General features: G+C 51.6%; 5 protein-coding genes across 5 annotated transcripts; 4 read left to right on the top strand and 1 right to left on the bottom strand.

The window, feature by feature from the left end:
- Positions 1-52: 52 nt before the first annotated feature.
- PDR16 (Phosphatidylinositol transfer protein (PITP)) lies at positions 53-1,213 on the top strand (the record flags this gene model as incomplete). The annotated part of the gene is made up of 1 exon (XM_064876798.1): positions 53-1,213. One exon carries the CDS (start codon positions 53-55, stop codon positions 1,211-1,213), a length of 1,161 nt encoding a protein of 386 aa, XP_064727185.1.
- A 565-nt stretch (positions 1,214-1,778) lies between these two features.
- SNF4 (AMP-activated serine/threonine-protein kinase regulatory subunit) lies at positions 1,779-3,070 on the top strand (the record flags this gene model as incomplete). Its single annotated transcript, XM_064876797.1, has 3 exons — positions 1,779-1,988; positions 2,098-2,728; positions 2,778-3,070. 3 exons carry the CDS (start codon positions 1,779-1,781, stop codon positions 3,068-3,070), a joined length of 1,134 nt encoding a protein of 377 aa, XP_064727184.1.
- A 555-nt stretch (positions 3,071-3,625) lies between these two features.
- PMZ80_008396 (uncharacterized protein) lies at positions 3,626-5,503 on the bottom strand (the record flags this gene model as incomplete). Its single annotated transcript, XM_064876796.1, has 1 exon — positions 3,626-5,503. The coding sequence occupies one exon, from the start codon at positions 5,501-5,503 to the stop codon at positions 3,626-3,628; it is 1,878 nt and encodes a 625-aa protein (XP_064727183.1).
- A 1,680-nt stretch (positions 5,504-7,183) lies between these two features.
- Positions 7,184-9,137, top strand: POL12 (DNA-directed DNA polymerase alpha subunit pol12; the record flags this gene model as incomplete). The annotated part of the gene is made up of 2 exons (XM_064876795.1): positions 7,184-8,911; positions 8,964-9,137. The coding sequence occupies 2 exons, from the start codon at positions 7,184-7,186 to the stop codon at positions 9,135-9,137; spliced, it is 1,902 nt and encodes a 633-aa protein (XP_064727182.1).
- A 1,879-nt stretch (positions 9,138-11,016) lies between these two features.
- On the top strand, positions 11,017-12,699 carry PMZ80_008394 (uncharacterized protein; the record flags this gene model as incomplete). The annotated part of the gene is made up of 2 exons (XM_064876794.1): positions 11,017-11,257; positions 11,318-12,699. The coding sequence occupies 2 exons, from the start codon at positions 11,017-11,019 to the stop codon at positions 12,697-12,699; spliced, it is 1,623 nt and encodes a 540-aa protein (XP_064727181.1).
- Positions 12,700-13,058: the final 359 nt, after the last annotated feature.

Here is a 13,058-nt window from a genome sequence, read left to right as displayed (position 1 = left end):
TTTATTTTGACTCTCCTTCCCATACACACACCCTGCAGTGCTATCTTACACCATGGATAGAAAAGACTCAGGTGACGACTTCAAGACGCCGCCGCAAGCTGCTGCTGATGTGCCAGCAACAGCGGCAGGTATTGAAAACCTATCTTTAAACCAGCATTCACAGCTCGACGGCACGAGCGCAAGCAAGACCACGATTGCGAGTGGCACTAATCAAGCGGTGAAGCGAGTCGAGACCTACACATCAGACCTGAATCTCCCAATATCGTCGACCGATGCTACTGTAGTGAATACACCGTTGGCCAAACCATTAGACAATGTAAAGCCGGTAACACGCCCGCCTCCCACAGCAGATCAGCTCACGAAATACGACACACTCCTTGCAAAGGTCTTGAAGTGGACGGAAATCCCAGAATCGTCTGCCAAAGGTGCAAAGCAGTCACCAATACGAGAGTATGAGCGCATGTTTTTGACGAGAGAGTGTCTTTTCCGATACTTGAGGGCGACGACATGGAAAGTCGACCAAGCAGAGACTCGATTGCTGAACACCCTGGTCTGGCGGAGAGAGTACGGGACAGATTCGCGCACATCAGAGTACATCTCTATCGAGAATGAGACAGGCAAGCAGGTCATCCTTGGCTGGGACATCAATGGTCGGCCCGTTCAGTATTTGCGACCGTCGAAACAGAACACAGAGCGGAGTGACCGTCAGATCGAGCATCTCGTCTATATGCTGGAGCGCACCATTGATTTGATGCCACCTGGACAGGAGACACTTGCACTGTTGATCAACTTTGCAGAGACCAAAGCAGGTCAAGGAGCAACGTTGCAGCAAGGCAAGCAGACCCTGAACATCCTTCAAAACCACTACCCAGAACGGCTGGGACGAGCTCTTGTCGGTAATGTACCTTGGGTCATCTGGGGTTTCTTCAAGATGATTACTCCCTTTATTGATCCAGTTACCAAGGAGAAGATCAAGTTCAACGAAGACTTTGGCCTCCACGTGCCTCGAGAGCAGCTGATGAAGGAGGCGAAGGGCAGTGTCAATTTCCAGTATGATCATGCAACCTACTGGCCGGCGCTGAATAAGCTATGCGAGCTGAAGCGCAATGCATTTCGAGAAAGGTGGGAAGCAGCTGGAAAGAGGATAGGCGAGTACGAGATGTATCTTCGCGGGGGCGAGCAGAAGCCGCTGATCGAGGTTGAGAAGGAGTAGAACCACTCAAGCGAGGCTCGTGGGTTCAGCAAGCACTGGGTGGCTCTACATATCTTCTTTCAGGGACTGGCGGCGTAGTATTTATGTAGAATAGAATAGACTACAGGCATTGATGGTAGCCTTTGGCAACACTTTCCTATTGGGACATTTTGCCTGATGAATCAATGTCAGGCACAGAAGCACAAAATAGTGATCCAATGAAGTGGCTGTTGAGAAATCTTATCTTCACATGTCAAAAATCCCAGCAATTATGCGCATACCATCATAGCTCTTGCGACCAAGAATCTACAATACCAACGCCGTCTCCAGATATCCCGCTGACTATTGCGCGTTTCTGTCACCAAGATATGCACCCCAGAAAAAGGCACCGCTCTTGCCATCCTCTTCACGTGAAACCCTAGCCATCCTCTACTGCATAGGACGACGCTATCATCCTCCTGCCGTCTCACTTCCCCACAGGCTTCGTGTACGCAGGCGCAAAGTGACATACTTCCTCTCCACGCCTGAGCGCCAACGATCCGGCGACCCAGAATTTTGGCTGGCGATGTAGGTGGTGGTGATCGTCATGTCAACTGAGCACAGTGCAGGCGCAGATGGACAAGATTCAACTTCGCAATCTACCCCACCATCGACGACAGACCAGCAGCATGTGATCGCCCAGCGTGAGAATGAGACTGCTGGCGAGCCTTCGTTTGTTAGACCTTCAGATCTGTTACGGCCGAGGGCGCCTTCGAAACCAGATCGGCCTATAGACAAAGATGAGAGAGCAGGACTGGTAGGTTCCTCCTCCCACACTCTACATCATACATCGCCCCATCCCACATCAAAAGCAACGAGCACATGTGATACCACCGCCAACCCGTTACTAACCCACCTCTTCATAGAAAGCGATCCGCGACTTCCTCCGCCTACGCAACTGCTACGAAGTTCTTCCGCTTTCCTTCCGCCTCATCGAACTTGATGTTGGGCTCACAGTCAAAGAGTCACTCAACATCCTCGTCCAATGCGGCATAGTCTCAGCACCACTATGGGACTCCTCGACCTCGACCTACGCTGGCCTCCTCACAGTAAACGACTACCTCAACGTCGTGCGCTACTACAACCTCCACGCGGACAAGCTGAAAGATGTCGATAACCTGCTACTCAGCGACCTAAAAGAAGTCGAGCATGTCCTCGCAGTCAAGAGTCCAGAGACGATATCTACCAGTCCAGAAGCCATTCTCTACGATGCGCTCAGGAAACAGCTCGTGAGCAGGGCAAGGAGGATACCGCTAGTCAGCTATGACTCCGAGTCGCAAAGGACCATGGTGGTCAGTGTCATCACTCAATATCGCATACTGAAGTTCATTGCTATGAACGTGAATGAGACGGATAAGTTAAGGAAATCACTGGGTATGATCAAACTCGGCACATACGAGAGGGTCTTCAGATGTAGTATGGAAGCCACCGTCCTCGATGTGATCGACGAGATGGTCACCAGGAATATCAGCAGCGTTCCAGTCTGCACGACTGACGGTAAGGCTTGTCCCTTTTCCTTCACCACCACAATACTAACATGCCATAGACGTCCTCCTCAACGTCTTCGAAGCAGTCGACGTCATCGAACTCCTCAAGTCAGGCGACTACAGCAACCTGAACTGGTCAGTCGGTCGAGCCCTAGCACAGCGCAGAGCCGACCACCCAGGCGTATATACATGCAGTCTGGACGATGGCCTGGATACGATATTTGATACGATAAGGAAGAGCAGGGTACACAGGTTGACGATTGTCGATGAGAACAATGTTCTCAAGGGTGTGTTGAGTCTGAGTGATATCTTACATTATATTCTAGTTGGAGGCGAGGAGTCAGGGCCTTGAAGGGGTATTCGAGTCGAGATGAAGATACCACGTCAACAGATGTTGAGCTACGAGGCCGCAAGAGTCTTTCTATCGTGTAAGACGGGTCTCAAGGTAGAGTAAGATGTTGTGCGAGCGAAGGAACGAAAATCCAACAGAGCAGTGGAGGCGGAGCCGTGAGGAGGAGATAATCACCTGCCATGCATTCAACTTGGCCTGCACAGCCTCCACTCTAGAGATGGCGGTCACTGCTGGGTCATGCTCATTGCCAAGTCTGGCATAAACGAAAGAAGAAAAGGTGTTTTCGAGAGATCGCAGCTCACTTGAACAATCCTAACATGATATGAAAGCCCAATATAAAAGGAATAGTTCTGGCACTTGCCGCTGAGTTCGTATTTGATTCCTCATATAGAACTGTACCGAAAGTATCACCCGCTAACAATCCATCCCAAACACGTACATACATACAGAGACAACCCAGCAAAGAAACTCGTAGCTCGTCTCAGCAATCTAGCATTTGACCAAATGCTGTGGAAGCGCATGTCACCCACCTATACTCTCCCAGTCCATATATATCTACCCAGCCAAACACCTAACAGGTCCCAACCTCCCCCTCTCAATCCTCCCATAACTCAACTCAATCGCCTCCTTCCCACTCGGCAACAACCCGAATCCAGGCCCATGCCATTTCGAGCTAACACTGTCCGTCTCATCCGAGCTGTTACTCGATCCACGAAATCCAACACCATATTCGAACTCCGCGGTTTCATGTGGTGGCGTCCGAACACTCCAACTATCCATGCTCTCTGTTGGTCCAGATAGGCCAGGTGGAGACATGCCTTCCGATTCCGGGAACGCTGTGTTATACGTGCTGCTGCGCTGCAGTTTAGCTGGGGCGAACACCGGACTTGGCGTGAAGAGGCAGGAGCCGCTGCTCTTGTCGGAGGCGAACCAGAAGCGGCTGAGGACTTGTTCTTCGGTGGCTGTCCCGACGACACCAGGGAACCGTCTCTTTTGTTGATCGAGGAGCGTCTCACCCTGGGATGTAAGTTGTCCAAAGCGATCGCGCATTGCATCGACGGTGACACTCCAGATCCAGAAGAGGGCGTATTCTTCGTCGGCGGCGCGACGGGTCTCGCATTGGGGGAGGTCGTATGTGAGGTCGTAGATTGCGCCGTTGGTGATGCAGTTGTACATCCTTAGGGGATTTGTTGCGTCGCGGTTGGTGGCGTAGATTAGGAGGGCGAGACTGAGGAGACGCTCGAGAGCGGGTTCGCCGTTGTGCTCTGTGCTTGTGGTGGTGCTGGAGAGGGAGGGGCAGGATTCCCAGAAGTCGAGGTACATTCCGCAGGTGGTGGTGGGGGATCTGTTGTCGATTGAACTTGATTTTGAGGAGTCGGAGCGTAGGAGGGAGGGGAGGGGTTTTTGGGAGGGATCTGCGATGCGGCCTAGAACTTCGAGGACGTCGAGGGGGAGTTTTTGTTGGAGGGCGAGTTCTTGGAAGCCGGTGGGGAGGTTGCCGATTAGGGTGCAGAGGTCGGGGGCGAAGGGGTGGGATGGAAGTTGGGGCGCGCGGGAGGGTTGGAGGAGGGGCACGGCGGGTGTGGTTGGTTCGGAGGCTGTGCTGCGCCAGAAACTGTCGAGGCGCATTGTTGTGTTGCGGACGAAGGAGCCGTAGGTGTGCAGGCCGCCTGCTGCGGCGAAGGCGGATCGGAGGATCTTTTTGTGGGCGTCGTGGGCGCTTTCGTCGCCGGCCATGAGGTCTAGACTGGCGAGGACAAAGATGGACATAACGAGGTAGTCGTCTAGTTGGACGTTTTCGATCTTCATTAGTTCTTCTTTGAGGCAGCTAAGGGCTTTGGCTTTGTACTTGAGGACTTGTCGGCTGGGTGGTTTTGTGGGGTCCTGGAGTGATTCGTAGAGACCTTGGATTGCGGCTGCTTCCGTGTAGAGGAAGACCTCGTGGCACATGTAGCTCGGCCATTCCTGTTTGATGATGTTGGGGACGTTGAAGGCGTTGTATGATGCTGTGTAGGAGGGCATCATCGTCTCGAAGAACATTGCGACGAAACGTTCGGTCATGCCTTGTGGAAGCCAGATCTGGAGCGGAGAAGTAGCTTTCTTCTGTGTGGTTGGGATTAGTTGCTGGTCGGTCTGCTGTTCTTCGGTGTCATCGTCTGGTTTGATATTTGTGCTCTCCTTGCGAGCTTTGAGTGTCGCGGCATCCTGAGCGGGTTTTCCTGATGCCTTCCTGCGAGCTTTGGCTTTTGTTACTGGATCTGCCGATGACGTTGACGACTTCTTTGGCTGGTCTGGACTCGAGGATGATTGTTTGGCCATGTTTTGACGAGACTTCTGATGGCCTTTTCGCGCAGCATGAGCGCGAATGACGGAAGACTTGACGCCTTTGCCATCCATAGAAACGAAAAGGATGGGCTCCGAGATTTGCGCCATGGTGAACAGTGTTTACTTTCAAGATTCTGTTCGTCTAAGATCTTGTAGAAGCCCTCGTTAGTAATCGTTGCTAATGGCTCCGGGGTAAGTGAGGAGGACATAAAAGCGTGAAGAAAGTGGCGAGCTCATATCACGAGTTCGCGACAGGACCAAGACTACAGCGTCGCATATGGTTGGCGAGGGTGTTTTGTCATACCGAGCTGGCCTGCTGTACCTTGTAACTTTTGGTCCCCGCAATAGCCGATGAAACCTGACTGGGATTGCTTGCTCGGCACTGATAAGCCCGCGGATCCGGCGCCTTCTTCAAGTTAGTGTCTTGGATTACCTTTCCGGGCTGAAGATCTGCAACTGCTCGAGGGCTTCAATATACAGGTCATGGTCGTAACATTCAAAACTTGGTGCTAAAAAGTGGGTCCGTCATGTGTGTCTTTTTAAGCCACAATACCTGCTTGGCGCCCAGAGAAGAGCCCCGATAGGCGGTAGCCTTCGCGCAGCAGTATCGAGTTTTAAGCGTATTCTAGGCACTTCGTTCCTGGAGAAAATACAGATCATGACGGTCTTTCTGGGGCCCACTTTTTACCACCAAGTTTTGAATGTTACGACCATGACCTGTACACCAGTTCAGTGTATCAGCACAGCAACTATCTCCATCTGCATCGGCGAAACGTCAGACTGCGCGAGATCATTTTCAAAATGATATGTGTGGGAAGCTGGTCCTGCTCATTGAGGCAGCCAAGGACTCGGATGAGTTGCAACTTCCTCAAACGACAGGTACCAGGTCGATAAGCTAAGTCTAGTTGGGAAGGCACTGCATTGCGACAAAGGAAGACCTCTGCATTATTAAACCTGTTGCACAAGTCGTGCCTGCCGGACGTTTGAGGATTCATCCTGCAGTATTGCTCGTTCGAGGGTACACCAGTGACTGCTATTGGTTCCTCGTCGTCTTCATCAGTCTCGAAAGGAACACATCACAGTTCTGGATAAGGAAAGTACTGGGTGCTTCAGCGCATGCACAACCATCTGCTAGCTTTTCTAGTGAACAACACGACTGAAGCTGTCATGTGGCCGAAGACATTGCTTCTGCAGACTGTTTGGCTCGAACTAGAATTTCGGAATCCAGTACTGATTGGAAGCCAGCTGCAGTCTCTTGAGGGCTATCGCACCGACAGTGCCTCCATAAAGCCGTCCTGATGTGACCGCGTACAGCCCATGACATTGTAACGTGCCTCGCTCCAACACTGCCTCCATTCACCTATTACCTTGATGAGAACACTTAATTTTCATCAGGCAGAAGGAGATCGCACTTCAGTCGGCTTCTGTCGCGTTTATTACGTTAACATGCGTCTAAAATGATTCACAAAGCGTGCAAGTCGTTATGGTGTGGACCGGATATGAGAAGCTTCGTGCCATGTTTGTCATTGCCCCCGAGACAGCAGCCAGTTACTAGTACGATGCTAGGTAGAAGAACCTTCTTAGACAGAAGCAAGTGCATATGAAGGGTTTATAGGCGGTCTTTTGCAGAAGAAGACCTCTATCACATGCCACGCTAGTGTACAGTAATCGACGCGATCTCGACGCGTGCTGGCGCGGGACGCGTCTCGACCTGAATGTCGTGTCTGGTATACTCTACTATCTCCTTTCAGCCAAATCTAGCTACACAGTATACTAGCAGCTACAACGATGACTGAAGCACAAAATGAAAACCTCAACGCGCTTTTTGCGCCCACAGGGCATGGCCTCGAGTCAGATATCCTGGGCGTGCTCGAGTCCATATTGCGAGTCTATTCGATATCACCGCAGGAACTTTTCTACAAATGGGAGTCATACTGTCTGAAGATGGGATCGGAGGAAACGAAACTCGACCTTGGTACTGCGCGAATGTTCCAAAAAGACGTCCAAGACAGCCTTGAGCGCAGCCACCAAGGCAGGCAGAGTGAACGAAAGCCTGCGGTCAGTGCTACACCAAGAACTACAGGCAAAGGCGGTGATGTGTACGGCATGCTCGAAGAGCTCACACCAAATGCTGGAGCTCGGAGAACCGGTAGCGTCAAGAGAAAGAATGACTTTGAGACACCTGCTCCAAAGCGATTTGCGAAATCAGAGAAGAAGCAACCTACGGGTGTATCATTTGCAGATCGTCCAAATGCGGGTGCCGTCCTTGAGACCCTCAACGATCAGATACCTGTTGCCGAACCACCGATCGCTCCTTTCGCAGAAGCACGAGTCAAGCTTATTGCCAACACCGATGTCAAGAAGTTCGGGTACAAGCCAATGTCGATGCGCCTGACAGAGTCTTCGGAAGTGCTGGACGAGAGGATAGACGACTTCCAAAATTTGATCCAGAAGCATCACAAACTAGAGGACAATGCCTTTGGAAACGCTGCAGCCCAGAGCACTAGTGAAATAGTCGCAGTGGGTAGGATTGCTTGCGACACGCCGGAAGGCAAGCTGAACCAAGCATCATTACTACTCGAGCTGTCAAGGAAGTGGGGTGGTGGATTGCGAGTACCGCTGAAAGTTGAGAACTTGCCCAGCTACTCTTTCTTCCCGGGCCAGATTGTGGCTGTCCGGGGCACCAACGCATCGGGACAGTACTTTCAGGTAGACGAGATACTTGCTGTACCGCCGCCACCACTACCAGTCTCGGCGCCCGCTGTAATCGATGCGATGAACGAGAAGCTTGGAGTTTCTGAAGACTCGACCGGAACTCCATTGAATATTATGTTTGCCTCAGGGCCCTACACAGCCGACGATAATCTTGATTTTGAGCCGTTGCAAGCTCTATGCAACAAAGCTACCGAAAATATGGCCGATGCGATGGTTCTGACAGGCCCCTTTCTGGATATTGAGCATCCTATGCTGGCTTCTGGAGACTTCGATTTACCAGACGTCAAAGGTATCGACCAAGACGCGAATGTAACAACACTGTTCCGGCTTTGGATTTCTTCGCAGTTGGACAAAGTATGCTCTGCTGTGCCATCAATCACAATAGTCTTGGTACCGAACGTGCGAGATGCCATAAGCAAGCACGTCTCCTGGCCTCAGGAGCACATCATTCGGAAAGAGCTTGGCTTGTCAAAACAAGTCAAGATGCTTCCTGATCCGTGCTTCATCTCCTTGAACGAGGTTGTAGTCGGTATATCATCGCATGATATTCTTGTCCAGCTTAGCCGAGAGCAGATATCACACAACAACAAAGCCGGCTTGTTAGAACGGCTACCGGGGTATTTGATCGAGCAGCGGCATTTCTTTCCACTATATCCGCCGTTGTCGAGGGACAAACTATCGTCTGATGGAGTCAGGGCAACAGGTGACTGCATCGATCTTGGCTACTCGAAGTTGGGGGAGTGGTCGAATGTCCGGCCTGATATTCTTCTCTTGCCCAGCATGCTGACACCATCCGTCAAGGTATATATCACCACTTTTACGTTGAGAAAGTTGTTACTAATCTGTTCCTTAGGTCGTCGAATCTGTAATGGCTATCAATCCTGGTTCGCTGTCAAAACGAAAGGCCGCTGGAACCTATTGCCAAATGACGCTTGTACCACGCTCGATACCGGATGAGGAGAGGTCACAGACTTCGATACCTCACGACGTGTTTGAACGAGCGCGTGTGGACGTTGTGAGAATATGATTGCTTAGGTCGTTGCTGTATCAATGGCGAACGTCTTGTTTTTCCCCAGTTGCCTTCCTTTGGCCATTTATACGCCCATCGACGCTAATACTTCCAGTATTGTGTTCAGTGCGTCAAAGCCCGGACCTTTCGAGCGCTGACATACGTCTAGTTCTGGCTGAGGGACACATGATCTAAGTCTGATTAACAAGCACCTCATTGTTGCGCCCGGCACAGGAGGAGGATGCGTCACCGAAGGATCCTTAGCCAAGGGCCAGTGGACGGTGCACATGGGTAATGATCCCAATATCACTGATATCACCGAGCTAGATGATTTTCTTGATGCACCAGTATCGTGGTTCTCGTACACTCCTGGCGTGGGCTCAGCAGTCCTGCTACCCCGTATAATCTGACGTCGGCCCTTGGATACCACAAGTGTTGCCTGAAGCGCGACTTGAATCTCGCCACTACTGACGCCCTTGCTTACCGGCTCTCATGCGCAAATCAGTTATGTTTCCAGACACGAGCTGATGGTTCCGAGCTTTCAGCTTCAACTGCTGGGAACGCCTTCAATAAGTTGCACACAGCCGGGACACCTGACTATCGGTGGTTTGGACAAGACGTCTATGCTAGTGCCGGTGATCCTGCTTTCTGGCTGCATCATGCGATGGAGTTAGACCTCAGAAAGAGATAGTGAAATGTGATGATCATTCTCTCACAGCTAGGTGTCTAAGCTGTGATAATATAAGCTAAACAGTATGTTTGCCTGCTCCTGTCACTGAACAAAGGAAACAATATCACACAACGACGAACGGAGGTACGAGAGTGCCAGCTTGAACTGATGGTTGACCGCGTGTGGGCGCTCTGGCAGGGCCAAGACATGGAAGGTCGGCGATATCAGATTGGGGCGACAGGGACGCCATTCAATAGTAAGCAAGCTGCCATGATCTTCGGGTGGGATTCTGAGCATTGCGGGTCCCCGAACTGTATCAAACGCTACCATGTGGTGCATACAGACCCACCAAGCGCTTAGGTAACTATCAACGAGGTTGTCCACTTCGCTGGACTCGCTGACCCTGTGTCTCTGAGAGACGTCGCTTCAACACTTGATAGAAGACACTGCTATATCTACGAATGATCTAGCATGAGGGGTACGCCTGAGTCGGAAATGGAGGCTTTCCAATGCCTATTGAACGCTTCTGGTCAGCACACTGAATGTGAACATTATGAATGGCATTTCGCACAGTGTGTTCTGGCTCCGTGTCTAGCAACTTCACTCCTTCCTCTCTACCACTCACGAGCTCCTGGATGCACACCGAAATTCGCCGACAGAGAGGCCGTATGATATACGCACGTGCGACATCGCTACCTCTTGCCAAGACTCACAACAGCTCCGACAGTGCTTGGCGACAGATGGGGAATGATAACGATGCTCTCCGCTTCTCCAAGCTGCCAAGCTGCTCTTCATCGCTCCGATGCTACCTCGCTACCCAGAAACATGGCGTCCAAGCATCATGCTCCTATCGACCTTCCTTCTTGAGCAGTTGACGACCTTCAAGATAGCACAAATCCGTTCCGAAGTCTTAGCCGCATTGCTGAGGAGGCTGGCACTCTGATGCCAAGTCTCCCGTCATCGGACTGAGCAGCAGGGTACGAAGATGACCGGCATTGTCGATCATTTGATTATGCATGCAACTGTTGGCATGTTCATGGGTTCGTTGTGTAGATCTCCGACTGATCGGACTTCCTACAACTATGGCTACGGCTGGGAGCAGTTGTGGCTGGTATTTATATAGCCATAGCTCGGTCGATCATTCGTATCAGTCGAGTACCGTGCGGTCGAAATCAGGGTGGTAAACGTCCTCAAGCATTACCGTTGACCGTCTTCCCTAGGGCGAACATGAGGCTCCACAAGCACAACCAGGCGCACCTCGCGGGCTTCCTGCTGTGTCTCGCAGGTGCCAAAGCACAGCTACAATACGGCGAGAACCAACGAGGAACTATCAAGGACAGCGACATTGTCGCATCAGCTTTCCCTGATGTAGACATTCAGCTGCTGTCACCAGCGTTCACCAATCCTGAGACCACGCCATCAGGTTGGAGTAATGGCACAGATGGACCTACATCACTCACAGTTCTAGGTGAGTTAATACGAGGTTCATCATGTGAAAGATCGAGAACCTATGCTAACCCAAAGCCAGACCACTTCTACCGGACTCTCGCAGATCGAAACGACTGGCTGACCTATCAGCATGCCGAGTTCCTGTCGGAGGAGGGACGCTCGATCCCTTATCTGTTCCTATCAGACCCCTCACAGGAAGCAAAAAACGAGACGAAACTCAAAGTGTACATCCAAGCCGCCATCCACGGTGATGAGCCTGCCGCTGACCAGTCCGTCATGGCCCTTCTCGGCAAGATGGATGCAAACCAGACATGGACCGCGTCTCTTCTCGAGAAGATGGACATCAAAGTCCTTCCACGGTACAATGTCGATGGGGTGGAGTACTTCCAACGTCAACTCGCATCGAACCTTGACCCGAACAGAGAACACCTGAAGCTTGCTCGACAGCAGTCCAGAGATATCAAGGGTGTCTTCATGGATTTCAGCCCGCACATCTCAATCGACATGCATGAGTTCACCGCCCCAACCATCTACGGCGGCGACTACCAGCACGGAGCCGACGCCTTGATCTCAGGAGGCATCAACCCCAACATCCACCCAGCCATCCGCAGCCAAGTCCTCGACGTCTTCATCCCAGCAATGGGCGAGCGACTCGAATCACACGGACTCCGCTGGGAACCATATGTCACCGGCTCGAGTAACACAACCTCAGGCTCGCGAATCGTCTTCGAGGAGGCCGTCACAGAAGCCAGGACAGGCCGCAATGCCTACGGCCTAACACAGACCATCTCCTTCCTCTGCGAGATGCGCGGTATCCGTCTCGCAAACCAGCATTTCCAGCGCCGTACCGCTACGGCGCTCCTTAAGATCGAAGCAATCCTGGAGACCGCCCGTGATCAATTCGACAGTGTCTACTCGACGGTTGAGAGTGCAAGAGAAGAGTTCATCAACGGTAATGAGGACATCGTCATAACGGACTACTTCACCCTCACGAACCGCACATTCACCATGGTCGATCGCAACAACGGCAGCATCGTACAGGTTCCCATTGACTTCTATGTCACCACCCCATCAATTGCGAACTTGACCCGAGCAAGACCAGAAGCATACCTCATCCCTCGAACTTGGGTTGACGTTGTCGACCGACTGAGGAACTACGGTCTCGAGGTCCAGACTCTGGACTACGAGTACCGTGGCACAGTCGAGGCGCTGAACATCACAAGCTCTGAGCTGGCTAGCACATTGTACGAAGGTGCAGTGCTGAACACAGTGACGACCGAGCCATACGAGAGGGAGGTACACTTGCCGGCTGGAAGCTTCATGGTGAGCACCAGGCAGAAGAATGCTGCGCTAGCTTTCATCACGCTTGAGCCGGAGAATATCGATTCGTTCGTAACATTCAATTTGATTCCGATGGAAGAAGGGGACGAGTATCCTGTGTTCAGGATCGCGGCGACATAAGAGAAATTAGGCGTTCCAGTCTCGAGCTTTGGCCGCATGAAACGATGGTACATTCGTACATAGCCACCACACAATCATCCTTCTTTGACATTCCTACTTTTCTCTTTCCAAGTCTCTGCAACTGTTCCGTCCATGTACGCTGTTCGTGACATGTCCTATATCTTGTGGTGTTAGTCGATACGCTACTCCATTTGCATCAGGTCAAGTGCAACCAGAATTAGTCTATTAAAGCCATCTGCCTAATCCGGACCTGGTCCATTGGCGTCTGTTAACCGTGAACTTGCATCTTGGTCGTGCCATGTTCGAAGCGACGCCTATCGGAGCTAATTTTGGAGTCGAGTACCTGTGACATTCGCTGG

This window comes from Knufia obscura (genome assembly GCF_036327395.1).
Source record: "Knufia obscura strain CCFEE 5817 isolate CBS 148926 chromosome Unknown scaffold_11, whole genome shotgun sequence".
Classification (NCBI taxonomy): Eukaryota; Fungi; Ascomycota; class Eurotiomycetes; order Chaetothyriales; family Trichomeriaceae; genus Knufia; species Knufia obscura.
The sequence above is the reverse complement of the archived record's forward strand: the minus strand, read 5'-3'. Positions and strand labels throughout refer to the sequence as shown.